Genomic DNA, 12,744 nt, shown 5'->3' with positions numbered 1-12,744 from the left:
ACTGGGAGCCAATGTAGGTCTTTCAAGACCGGTGTTATATGGTCTCGGCGGCTGTTCCCAGTCACCAGTCTGGCTGCTGCATTCTGGATTAGTTGTAGTTTCCGGGTCACCTTCAAAGGTAGCCCCACGTAGAGCGCATTGCAGTAGTCCAAGCGGGAGATAACCAGAGCATGCACCACTCTGGCGAGACAGTCCGCGGGCAGGTAGGGTCTCAACCTACGTACCAGATGGAGCTGGTACACAGCTGCCCTGGACACGGATTTAACCTGTGCCTCCATGGACAGCTGTGAGTCCAAAATGACTCCCAGGCTGCGCACCTGGTCCTTCAGGGGCACGGTTACCCCATTCAGGACCAGGGAATCCCCCACACCTGCCCGCCTCCTGTCCCCCAGAAACAGTACTTCTGTCTTGTCAGGATTCAACCTCAATCTGTTTGCCGCCATCCATCCTCCAACCGCCTCCAGACACTCACACAGGACCTTCACCGCCTTCACTGGTTCTGATTTAAAGGAGAGGTAGATTTGAGTTTCAAACATGGTTGGCAACACCTTAGGAAGCCTGTTGCAAGTCCTTTGCCTTGCAGAGGAGTAAATGAAGGCAAGGCCAGACAAGATAAGAGAATAAGAACATAAGAACACAGAGAACTAATGATTAAGAAAAAACCCCAGTGCCAAAATTACAATGGAGAGGGACACACCATCTCACTGCAGACAGATCGATGGCGCTGCCAGCCCACACTGGACCGGTCTGGAGCAGCTCAGGCAGAATTTGACCCCGTTCAACCGTCCAAAAAACCCCAGACTTTTTTGCCAACTGGGTCAAGATGTAATTTTGTCCCAGTCGCTGAACTTCGCAGAGTTTGGCAAGAGCAAAACCGAGAACGACAGCAGGAGACTCTGAGGGTTGTGGGTTCGAGAGCCCCACGTGGGGCAAAAGATCCCTGCGCTAAAGGGGGTTGGACTAGATGACCCTGAGGGTCCCAATTCTACGGTTCTCTGACATGAAATGCATCGTTGAGAGGGCAGGGGAAAGAGAGACAAGAGCTAGCTGGTGGTCAGGGGAACATTTGCAAACATGACTTCGCGCCAAATCAATAAAACATTGAATATGAAGCCCCCAACGTGGTAAGATTTGCCACCACAAGTCAGGGCAAGACTCGAGAGGTTTGCGGCGATGCCAATTTGGGAAAGGAAAAGTTCTGCCCAGACACGGTCCTGGTCCCAATTGCTTCCATCTGAAGAAAGGGGCCAGCATTTGGGACCTTTTGGTTTGGAGAGAAGACAAGGAAGAGGCAACATGATAGGAAATGGGCAGAGAGGAGATTTTCCTCCCTCTCTCACAACACTGGGACTCACGGAGATCCGAGGAAGCAGAAGGTTGGAAGGTTTGGGGCAAGGAAGGACTTATTCACACAGAACGGAGATGAACTGCGGAACTCCCTGCCACAGGGAGGCAGGCAGGGCCTAAAGGTAAAGGGACCCCTGACTATTAGGTCCAGTCTTGGCCGACTCTGGGGTTGCGGCGCTCATCTCGTTTTACTGGCCGAGGGAGCCGGCGTACAGCTTCCAGGTCATGTGGCCAGCATGACTAAGCCGCTTCTGGCGAACCAGAGCAGCGCACGGAAACACCTTTTACCTTCCCGCCGGAGCGGTACCTATTTATCTACTTGCACTTTGATGTGCTTTCGAACTGCTAGGTTGGCAGGAGCTGGGACCGAGCAACAGGAGCTCACCTCGTGGCTGGGATTCGAACCGCCAACCTTCTGATTGGCAAGTCCTGGGCTCTGTGGTTTAACCCACAGCGAGGACTGGGCAAATGAGTGGCTATTAACGGCAGCAATGAGAACAGGATCCTGGCCTAATCCAGCCGAGGTCTTCTCACGTTCTGATGGAACCTCCAGGCCCAGAAGAAGTCTACCTTGATTCCTAGGTTCTAGGCCTATGACCCTCATACCTACGGGACCGCCTCTCCCGATATGCCCTGCAGAGGACCTTAAGGTCCATAAATAGCAACACCCTAGAGGTCCTGGGCCCTAAGGAAGTCAGATTAGCCTCAACCAGAGCCAGGGCCTTTTCAGTACTGGCCCCAATCTGGTGGAACGCTCTGTCTCATGAGACCAGGGCTCTGCAGGATCTGATTTCTTTCCGCAGTGCCTGTAAGACAGAGTTGCTCCGCCTGGCCTTTGGCTTGGAATCAACTTGATCCCCTTCCCCTCTTTTTTTTTTCATTTCTCCTTCTGTGTTGGAACTCGTATTTGGGGACTTCCGTGTCTTTTTTCTGGCCCATGTAGGACCAGTCTGGATAGTTAGCCTTGGTAAAGATTTGACGTTTTCATCCCCAAAAAAGTTTTTGATTTGAGTTTCTACTGAAATGAGGCTGCATTTTAATGTTGTAGTTTAATCTTGCTTTTAAGTTGTTGTTTTTTTGTGTGTGTTTATATTAATAACTTGTAATATATGGATTTGTGTGTGTTTTTTAGTTGTTGCTTTTTTAGTTTTTTGAATGTTGGTTTTTGTGTGTTGTGTATTGTTATTTTTCGTGTTGTTGTGTGGAAAATACTAATAAAATTTAGTTAATAATAATAATAATAAGTTGTATTTTAATCAATTGTTTTATACCTGGTGTTAGCTGGCCTGAGCCCAGTCTTGGCTGGGGAGGGCGGGGTATAAATAAAATTTATCATTATTATTATTATTATTTGGGGCATTTGGCCACAGCGAGAGCAGGAGGCCAGAGCAGGTGGGCAACTGACCCACTCCAGCTAAAAGGGCTCTTTGTATATATATTTTTAAAGCAGCCCATTCCAAGCAGGAATGCAGAGGATAGAAACCGGAGTTAACTGCATATCTACCGGGTCTGTGTGCATGTGTGTGAGGGAGGCAGAGACTGCAAGAGGACAGATGGGAGTTTGCCCAATCTTTCTTCCCACATGACGGGCAAAGGTCACAGTCGGTGGACTCTGCTCCTCATCGGGCTGCAACGCGATGCACACTTAAGCAGAATGGGAATCTATTAACACCGAGCATTTATTAACACACGCCCAGAGATTAACAGGCATTGCGTGTCCTTACGACATCCACACAAGGCGTATTACGAGCCAGGCTGCAGCCAGGGCAGGTAGCCCAGGGCAAAGTTGGGCTTCAGGTCTCCTCTCTTGAGGACTAGCCACTTGCAGACGCTCTCTTAACACAAGACCCCCGCCAGGAATGGCTGACCTTGTGCGCATGTCCTTCCGCAGGACCTGTAAGACAGAGCTATTCCGCCTGGCTTTCAACTTGAACTTAGCCTGATCTTTTGTTCCCCTTCCTTCCTTCCCCCTCCCCTTTTTATGAAGATTACCCGCTCTGGGATCCCACAGCTAATTCTCCCCTGGTCTCCTCGCTGGCCCAAGTGGGACTAATTTAGCCAGCTTGCCCTGGTGATCATCTAATGTTTATTGGATGGCTTTCCCCCCTAAATTGATTTTTTGAATTCTGAATTTATTGTTATTCATGTTTCATACTGAATTTTATGCTGTTTTTTTGTTGCATCAATTAAGTGTTTTAAATTTGTTGTTAGCTGCCCTGAGCCCAGTTTTTGAACTGGGAAGGGCAGGGTAACTGGGCCCCTGAAGAACCAGGTGCACAGCCTGGGAGTCATTTTGGACTCACAGCTGTCCATGGAGGCACAGGTTAATTCTGTGTCCAGGGCAGCTGTTTACCAGCTCCATCTGGTACGCAGGATGAGACCCTATCTGCTGCGGACTGCCTCGCCAGAGTGGTGCATGCTCTGGTTATCTCCCGCTTGGACTATGGCAATGCGCTCTATGTGGGGCTACCTTTGAAGGCGGCCCAGAAACTACAACTAATCCAGAATGCGGCAGCTAGACTGGTGACTGGGAGCGGCCGCCGAGACCACATAACACCGGTCCTGAAAGACCTACATTGGCTCCCAGTATGTTTCCGAGCACAATTCAAAGTGTTGGTGCTGACCTTGAAAGCCCTAAACGGCCTCGGTCCAGTATACCTGAAGGAGCGTCTCCACCCCCATCGTTCTGCCCGGACACTGAGGTCCAGCTCCGAGGGCCTTCTGGTGGTTTCCTCATTGCGAGAAGCAAAGCTACAGGGAACCAGGCAGAAGGCCTTCTTGGTGGTGGCACCCGCCCTATGGAACACCCTCCCACCAGATGTCAAAGAGATAAACAACTACCAGACTTTAGAAGACATTTGAAGGCAGCCCTGTTTAGGGAAGCTTTTAATGTTTAATAGGTTATTGTATTTTAGTGTTCTGTTGGAAGCCGCCCAGAGTGGCTGGGGAAACCCGGCCAGATTGGCGGGATATAAATAATAAATTATTACTATTATTATTATTATTATTATTATTAATATTATTCAGGCATGTCAAATCCCCTTGCTTGTTCGGATAGAGGTGTGTGTGCCTAGAAACCCTTGTTTGGTTTACAACTAAGTTCTACTTTGAGTAAACCCATTGAAATCAATGGACCAAAGTTAGTTGTGCTGAATATTTCGCTGTTTCCGGTGAGTCTGCTGTCATTGGCTGCAACCCTCTGAAGTTGCATGGCTGGGACGTTGTCCCCTGGACAAAGGGAACACCTGCGTCTCTGGCTCCATCCACTTTTGCCCCTGGCTCCGCCCGCTGCCACCCGGGGTGGGGGGAGGTATCTGCAAGTCAATGTGGCCCCTGAGCTGTGGGGGAAATGGTTCCTTGCTCTGGTGTAGTAGAAACAAATCACTCTAAATAAAGGGGGAACTATTTTGACTTTGGTTTCTTTGGCACCATGCATTCAAAGCTCTGCGATGACACTTTGAACAGGCATGGCTTCCCCTCCCCAGGAATTCTGGGAGTTGTAGTTTGTTAAGGATGCTGAGAGCTGTCAGGAGAGATACCCCCTATTCCAGGGACTACAACTCCCATCATCCCTAGCTAACAGGACCAGTGGTCAGGGATGATGGGAACTGTAGTCCCAAAACATCTGGAGGGCCAGGTTTGGGGGTGCTTGACCTGTTCCCTCTCGCTGAACTACAATTCCCAGAACTCCCTGTGAAGAGAGATTGATGGATAAACCGCTCTGGGAATTGTAGCTGTAGCAGAGAAACGCTGGGGTTCCCCTCCTAACAGCACTCTGTACCCTTAGCCAAACTTCAGTTCCCAGGGTTCTTTGCAGGAGGGGAGACACGGGCATTTAAAGTGGTACCGTAGGGCTTTAAATACAGTGGTACCTTGGGTTAAGAACTTAATTCTTTCTGGAGGTCCGTTCTTAACCTGGAACTGTTCTTAACCTGAGGTACCACTTTAGCTAATGGGACCTCCTGCTGCCGCCGCGCAATTTCTGTTCTCATCCTGAAAAAAAGTTTTTAACCTGAGGTACTAATTCTGGGTATGGGACGCGGGTGGCGCTGTGCGTTAAACCACTGAGCCTAGGACTTGCCGATCAGAAGGTTGGCGGTTTGAATCCCTGTGACGGGGTGAGCTCCCATTGCACGGTTCCTGCTCCTGCCCACCTAGGAGTTCGAAAACACGTCAAAGTGCAAGTAGATAAATAGGTACCGCTCCGGCGGGAAGGTAAACGGCATTTCCGTGCGCTGCTCTGGTTCGCCAGAAGCGGCTTAGTCCTGCTGGCCACATGACCCGGAAGCTGTACGCCGGCTCCCTCGGCCAGTAAAGCGAGATGAGCGCCGCAACCCCAGAGTCGGCCACGACTGGACCTAATGGTCAGGGGTCCCTTTACCTTTACTAATTCTGGGTTAGCAGAGTCTGTAACCTGAAGCATCTGTAACACGAGGTACCACTGTACGTGGTGTGAACATGGGCTCTGAGCCGTCTACCCATCATCTCTCCCAGCTGGAAACTGCCTTTCCTCACTCACCCTGTTTCTGTTTTCTTCATTTTCGCAGGATGTTCCAGACATTATGCAACTACTTCTGGTGGGACCGGCTCTGGCTGCCGTCCAACCTCACCTGGGCGGACGTCGAATTCAGCGAAGGCCGCGTGGCCCCGAAGTCCAGCGACTTGTATATCACCATCCCTCTGGCGTTTGTCTTCCTCATCATCAGGCACCTCTTTGAAACGTGAGTACGATGGCCTATTTGGGGTAAACCAGGGGGAAGGGGGACAAGGAGCGAGGTCCCTGCGTAGTAGGCTAGGCTGTGAGGTGGGGACTGGCCCCACGGGGTCAACACCCAGCAAATTTCTGATTGGTTGGAACAAAAAAAAAAGAGAGAGACGCTTGTGGAACTTCCAGGTCCAGGGGCAGTCTATCTGAATTCCTTGGTTCTTAGGGACATTTGGCCACCGCGAGGACAGCACGCCGGACCCAATGCACCTTTTCTGGCCTGATCCTGCTGCCAGGCTGTTCCGTCCCCACGGAAAGCCGCAAACCTTGCAAACGCTTGACCGCTCGTCCTGGGAAGGAGGGTTGGCCCTGCGTGGGCGCTGCGGATTCCTGGAGAGTTTTGGGGCAAAGGCGAGACGCTTTTCTCCCTGTGCCCGGATCCCGCGCCAAGTCCTAAGGAAACAATTGGAGGCAAAACGGGGGGGGGGGGAGGGCAGCAAGGCTCTGGCATCAGCCTTGACCCAGCCATGGGCCCTTGGCATAATTGTGGCATTGTGTCAACTGCCAGCGTTTGTCTGTGGAGGGGGCGACAAACCCCATGAAGTCAGCAGCGCCCGCGGACTGGCCTGAGACGGCCAGGCCGGAGAATTAAAGAGCAATTATTTATCACAGTTGACCATTCCACCACCCCCCCCTTCTCCACAGAAGATGGAGACAATCAGAGCATTGTTTGAGAGGCTGGCCTCTGTGTGTATGTTATTTTTTACGGTGCAGCAATGTTGGAGAGAGCATGAGAAGAGTTGCCATTTAGCTCTAGGATAGCCTCAACAAGGGGGGGGGGGTTGGGGGGCAGGCTGATGGGGGGATATTGGGGGCTGTGTGCCCCCTTGTAACAAATCCCTTCAGCACTGCAGATCTCCAGAGGCTCAGTTTAGGACGGCCTTACTGGATTCCTCTCGTAAAATTGCCCCGAAGGACCAGGTGCGCAGCCTGGGAGTTGTTCTGGACTCACAGCTGTCCATGGAGATGCAGGTCAATTCTGTGTCCACCGCAGCTCCATCTGGGATGCAGGATGAGACCCTCTCTGCCCGCAGACTGTCTTGCCAGAGTGGTGCATGCTCTAGTTATCTCTTGCTTGGACTACTGCAATGCGCTCTGTGTGGGGCTACCTTTGAAGGTGACCTGGAAACTACAACTAATCCAGAATGCAGCAGTTAGACTGGTGACTGGGATCGGCCGCCGAGACCACATAACCCCAGTCTTGAAAGACCTACATTGGCTCCCAGTACTTTTCCAAGCACAATTCAAAGTGTTGGTGTTGATCTTTAAAGCCCTAAACAGCCTCAGCCCAGTAGACCTGAAGGAGCGTCTCCACCCCCATCGTTCAGCCTGGACACTGAGATCCAGCACCGAGGGCCTTCTGGCAGTTCCCTCCCTGCAAGAAGTCAAGTTACAGGGAACCAGGCAGAGGGCCTTCTCAGTGGTGGCGCCCACCTTGTGGAACACCCTCCCATCATGTGTCAGGGAAATAAACAACTACCTAACATTTAGAAGACATCTGAAGGCAGCCTTGTTCAGGGAAGTTTTAAATGTGTGGCATTTTAATGTATTTTTCATCTTTGTTGGAAGCTGCCCAGAGTGGTTGGGGAAACCCAGCCAGATGGACAGGATACAAATAATAAATTATTATTATTATTATTTGATTGTAAAGCGGGGAAGCAGGGAATGAAACCCTGAGATTATCTCAGATGGAGGAAGGCGACTGTGGGAAACCTTCACGTAATAATCTAAGATGAAAACCCGGATTAAAATGCCTGCAGGCGTTCCACACGTCTGGATACGGCCTGCCTGCGCAAAGATGTTCAGGCGCCGAAAAGAATTCAGCGAAAGAGCCTGCCTGACGTCAATAGGCAGGGAGTTCCAAAGTGTAACGGGATTTCCTACAAACGCAGAGCGAGTATTGGGTGGGACTTGCAGCAGTTCTGCAGACTGGAGTGGCCGGGTGGGTTTATGTGGGGTGAAGAGGTCGGATGGCTATCTGTCCTGGATGCTTTAGCGGAGATTCCTGTGTTGCAGGGAGGGGGGGTTGGACTAGATGACCCTGTGGGGTCCCTACAATTCTATGAATTCATGTGAGGCCCAGCATTTACTGGGATCCCCAGTTCCCTGCTTTGCATGCAGACGGTCCCAGATTCGAATTCTGACATTTCTAGGTGGGGCTGTGAATACACCCCTCCCTGCCTGAAACCCCAAAGAGACACTGCCAGTCAGTGCAGGAAGTACTGAACTAGATGGACCAAGGGTCCGGTTCAGTATAAGGCTGCCTCCTCTGTTTGCATTCAATTCATCCCTTTATGCAGAATGAGGACTAGAATCTTGCTTTTTTTCCTGGAAAGAGGGCTGTAGCAATCCCCCAGGACTGGACTGGAAAAAGACTCCATGCCCGAAGCCTGCCAACTAGTTAAATGTTAAATCGGTCCTACATTCAGGACCATGAGGACTGGAATCTTAGTATTGCTTTAAAAGAAGATCTGTAGATCAGGGGTGGAGCCTCTGCTTCGGAGACAGAAAAGTTCGGGCTCGATCTCCTTGTCTGAACCGCAGGAGAGCGGCTGCCAGTCAGTGTAGGCAGTCATGAGCTGGATGCACTCCAGTGGTCGGACTCTGTATGAAGCCAGCTTCCTCCGTTAATTCGTGCCACATCTGATGGGTTCGGCGCTCCAACCTTCCTCAAAGGAAGCCCTGCTGCAGAAGTCCGTAAAATTTAACGACCGTTTCTGTTTTGGCACCGGAAACTGCTACAGAATCCTAACGTTGTGTTTCTTTTCTTTCATCCCCTCTCTTCCCTTTCCGTTGTTCTCTTCTGCCCCCTAGATACGTGGCAACTCCGCTAGCGGCTCTTTTGAACGTCAATGAGAAAGTGCGGTTAAAAGCCACTCCGAATTCCGTCCTAGAGAAATTTTATACGACGTCCTGTAAACACCCCAAACAGGTAACTTTGCCAGGGAGGTCATGTCTGAGAGAGGAAGAAAGTGGGGGTGTTCTTTGTATCACACATTTAAATACTATGATTCTGCTTTGAACAGCCATTACTTCCTCTCAAAGAATCCTGGGAACTGTAGTTTGTGAACTGTAGTTTGTCAGTTTGGGAACTGAGAGTTCTTAGAAGATTCACATACCATTACCGAGCTACAATTCCCAGAGCGGTTTAACGATCCATCCCTAATAATAACAATAATTTATACCCTTCCTTTTCCCCTGACGGGACTCAAGGCAGCTTACAGATAAAAACAGGAACCGCTAAAAACATAGAGAACTCTGGGAATTTTAGCTCTGTAAAGGGGACCAAGGTTTCCTGTGTGGCGGGGGTATTGTAGTACTTTAAATGGACGGTATGACAGTGGTAGCGGTCAGGATTTTTCGCAATACGTGAGAGGAGGTTTTCACAGAGGAGACTCGAAGGCCGCCCTCTACCCGGAGACATGGAAAATGTTTCTCTCAGCTTCCTCATTTAGAGCATTTTTGCCCAATACTCTTAAGCCAGAAAGGCTTCCAGCGTCCAGTCAATTAAAACAAAACAGTCCCTGCCCACAGGCTTACAGTCATAGAAAAGAAAAAAGACACGGCACACGAGGAAGAAGGGACAGGGTGGGCAGAGGAAAAACGTGCTCAGGTGCCACTTTTTTAATAGTAACTCTTGCAGTGACCAGCTGGCATAGAAAAAGTCCTGGGTCAGAAGGCACCTAATGGAGCTGGTCTTCTGCCAGAGCTGATGGCCCAAGCCTCTGGCTTGCCATTTCTCCCACCAAGGCGTCCGGATGAAGCCTCTTGAAAAATCATTTGGCTTGTTGCTGGCACCACGCGGCCCGTGCCAATACTTGTTGTGGACATACGCTCTGAACTCCCAGTTGATGCATCTGGGTAATTAAACCTATAAAGGTAAAGGGACCCCTGACCATTAGGTCCAGTCGTGACCGACTCTGGGGTTGCGGCGCTCATCTCGCTTTACTGGCCGAGGGAGCCGGCGTACAGCTTCCGGGTCATGTGGCCAGCATGACTAAGCCGCTTCTGGCGAACCAGAGCAGCGCACAGAAACGCCGTTTACCTTCCCGCCAGAGTGGTACCTATTTATCTACTTGCACTTTGACGTGCTTTCGAACTGCTAGGTTGGCAGGAGCAGGGACCGAGCAACGGGAGCTCACCCTGTCGCGGGGATTCGAACCACTGACCTTCTGATCAACAAGTCCTAGGCTCTGTGGTTTAGACCACAGCGCCACCCGCGTCCAAATTAAGCCTATAAATGAGAGCAAAAAGCCTTACATCTCCTGCATGGCTTTGCCAGCTGGCAGCCCCCGAGCCAAATCTGCGCCTTCTTGCATCGCCGCTGTTTCTGTCTGGATGGAGGTGGGGACAGGCCGTAGCTCACTGGTACAGTGCAGAAAGTCCCCGGTTCAATAGCATTTCCAGGTAGGGCCGGGAGAAACCCGTGTTTTCAAAAGCAGGAGGACGGGATTCTTTCCCCCTGTTGAATGGAAGATGGTTTTCCCAGGGTGAGTTCCTCGGTTGCACTTGCGGTGTGCTCACCCCTGCAGTTTCCCTAAATTCGTCATCTCAGCGGCGTAAATTTGGCTGCAGAAGATCTTGGGTTCATCCCTGGAATTCTTGGCCGGGAAATGTCCCCTTCTTGAGATTCCCAGAGCTCCGGGACACAATGACCCAAAGCCAACCTTATAAAATATAAAATTTGGTGGGAATCGAAGGTCTGCAAAACTCCAGCATGAAAGCAGCTTGGAAACTGTATTGGGTCAATTGAGTTCTTAAGCATTAAAAACTTCTGGGCCCAACCAGCACATCTTCAAATCAAGAAGTCTTTGCCAGGCTGATGTTGCAACTAGAGAGGTATTTTCCAAAACAGGACCCCCAGTTGGAAGCTTTCTTCAAAACCAGTGGCTTTTTCTGGGAAGAAGGCATGAGATCCACGCACTTAGAAACCTAGTGTGTCAAGGTAGACATGGCAAAGCAAAGCAAATGTTGCTGCTGTCTGCATTTCAGTGGCTTTCTTCCCTGAGCTCTCTCTCCTCTCTCTGAATGGGGCCCTGTTTTTCCTTCTTCTGCCCCCGCAGGCAGACATCGAGGGCCTCTCGAAGAAAAGCGGCTGCACCCCCCGGCAGGTCGAGCGCTGGTTCCGTCGGCGGCGCAATCAGGACCGGCCCAGCTTGCTCAAGAAATTTCGGGAGGCCAGGTAGGCTTGGGTGAATAGCAGGCTTGCCCAAACCCCATGCACGCTTTCCCATCTGCAAAAGCGTCGCTGGATTAGGGGTCGGCAGCTGGCTGCCCCAGGCCAGCCTTCCTCAATGCTCTCTGCCCGCCAAAACACTCCAGATCCATTGGAAGTCCAATTCCCAATGCCCCTGACCACTGGGCCTGCTGTCCGATGGCAGCTGGGTGCCCAGCAACACCTAGAGGGTGACAAATTCAGGCAGACCTTTGCCTTTGCGAGTGTCACAGCCACACGACTCCAAAATGTTTAGCAGCCGGAGTCTTCCTTACAACCAATCCATTGGCTCTCTGGCTCCCCCTACTGTTCGTCTCCTTGCCTCTCGCCCTACCACTCCTGGCAGACGTCAGAGGCACTCTGCACGCCCCCAGTGGCGCTCTTGACATGCCTGAGAACGTGTGCTTCATTTGCTCAGGGGATGAGAAACAAGACTTTGTGCTTCCTTTTCCAGTTGGAGATTCACCTTTTACCTTCTTGCTTTCATTGCTGGCACGGCCGTCATAGCTGACGTAAGTACATTTCCTCCTCAACCTAAGGCGGGAAATGGGAGTTTCCTTTTCTGCGAGTCCTCTTGACGCTTAACCGGCTCCTGTCTTTTTATCCTTTGTCTCCTGAACTTGCAGAAACCTTGGTTCTACAACCTCAGGCTAGTTTGGGAAGGATACCCTACGCAGGTGAGCTAAGTTTTTACGCTGCAACCTTTGCTTTAAAAAAAAAAAAAGGTATATCTTCATATCCATATAGAAACCTCTAAGGCTGTCATCACACAGCCTTTGTTGGGGGGTGGGAGTTGTAGTGCGACGTCACCATCCTGAAGTTGCATGAAATCAGGGAGGATTTAAAAGAGAAATGGAGGTTTTAAACAACAGCAGAGGTTTGAATAAAGCTGGGTGGGGGAAACACACAGAGTGTCTCTGAGGATGTGCAGAGAGCTTGACAGAGCTGTGAGAATGTGGGCTTGATGCAGCTGCGAGGGGACGGCTTGGTGTGGTGTAAAATCACGGGGTGGGGGTTGGCAATGGGGTGGGGGGGTAGGCAGGGTTCACAAGCAACTTGAGCAGGGACAACAGCCTTGTGTGTTCATGTGGTGTGTGCATTAGAAATTATATATACCCAAACTTTGGATTTATCTTTTTTTATAAAAAACAAACAAGAAAAATCCACAAGGGGTGGCAGCGAAAAAAATATCTACAATGCACCATGAAATAAGGAGCACATAACTATAAACGGCAGGGGGTTGTAGCGAGATCGAGATGACCAAAATCCTTCCGCTGCAGTCGACTGCTTAGAGATACTGTGAAACATCAGGCGGCAAAAAATGCTTTTAAATAAATGAAGTCAAAGGTGGCACGACACAAAAGGAGGGGAGGGATGAGGAGGGCAGAGGAAAAGAACGCGCTCTGGAAGAACAGGA

At 50.6% G+C, this 12,744-nt stretch overlaps 1 protein-coding gene across 3 annotated transcripts in view; it reads left to right on the top strand.

Moving 5' to 3' along the window:
• CERS2 (ceramide synthase 2) overlaps nucleotides 1–12,744 on the top strand; it is a 48,413-nt gene that overhangs the window by 27,220 nt on the left and 8,449 nt on the right. For all 3 annotated transcript variants that reach the window (XM_080984767.1, XM_080984769.1, XM_080984768.1), the window contains exons 2-6: nucleotides 5,895–6,068; nucleotides 8,927–9,044; nucleotides 11,176–11,294; nucleotides 11,782–11,839; nucleotides 11,954–12,004. In XM_080984767.1, the coding sequence (XP_080840893.1) occupies nucleotides 5,896–6,068; nucleotides 8,927–9,044; nucleotides 11,176–11,294; nucleotides 11,782–11,839; nucleotides 11,954–12,004 (519 nt within the window). In that variant the 5' untranslated portion in view covers nucleotide 5,895. The remainder of the gene's footprint in view (nucleotides 1–5,894; nucleotides 6,069–8,926; nucleotides 9,045–11,175; nucleotides 11,295–11,781; nucleotides 11,840–11,953; nucleotides 12,005–12,744) is intronic.

Source organism: Podarcis pityusensis (genome assembly GCF_964106645.2).
Source record: "Podarcis pityusensis genome assembly, chromosome: 16".
Lineage (NCBI taxonomy): Eukaryota > Metazoa > Chordata > Lepidosauria > Squamata > Lacertidae > Podarcis > Podarcis pityusensis.
Note: the sequence above shows the minus strand (reverse complement) of the source record. Positions and strands in the feature narration are given on the sequence as shown.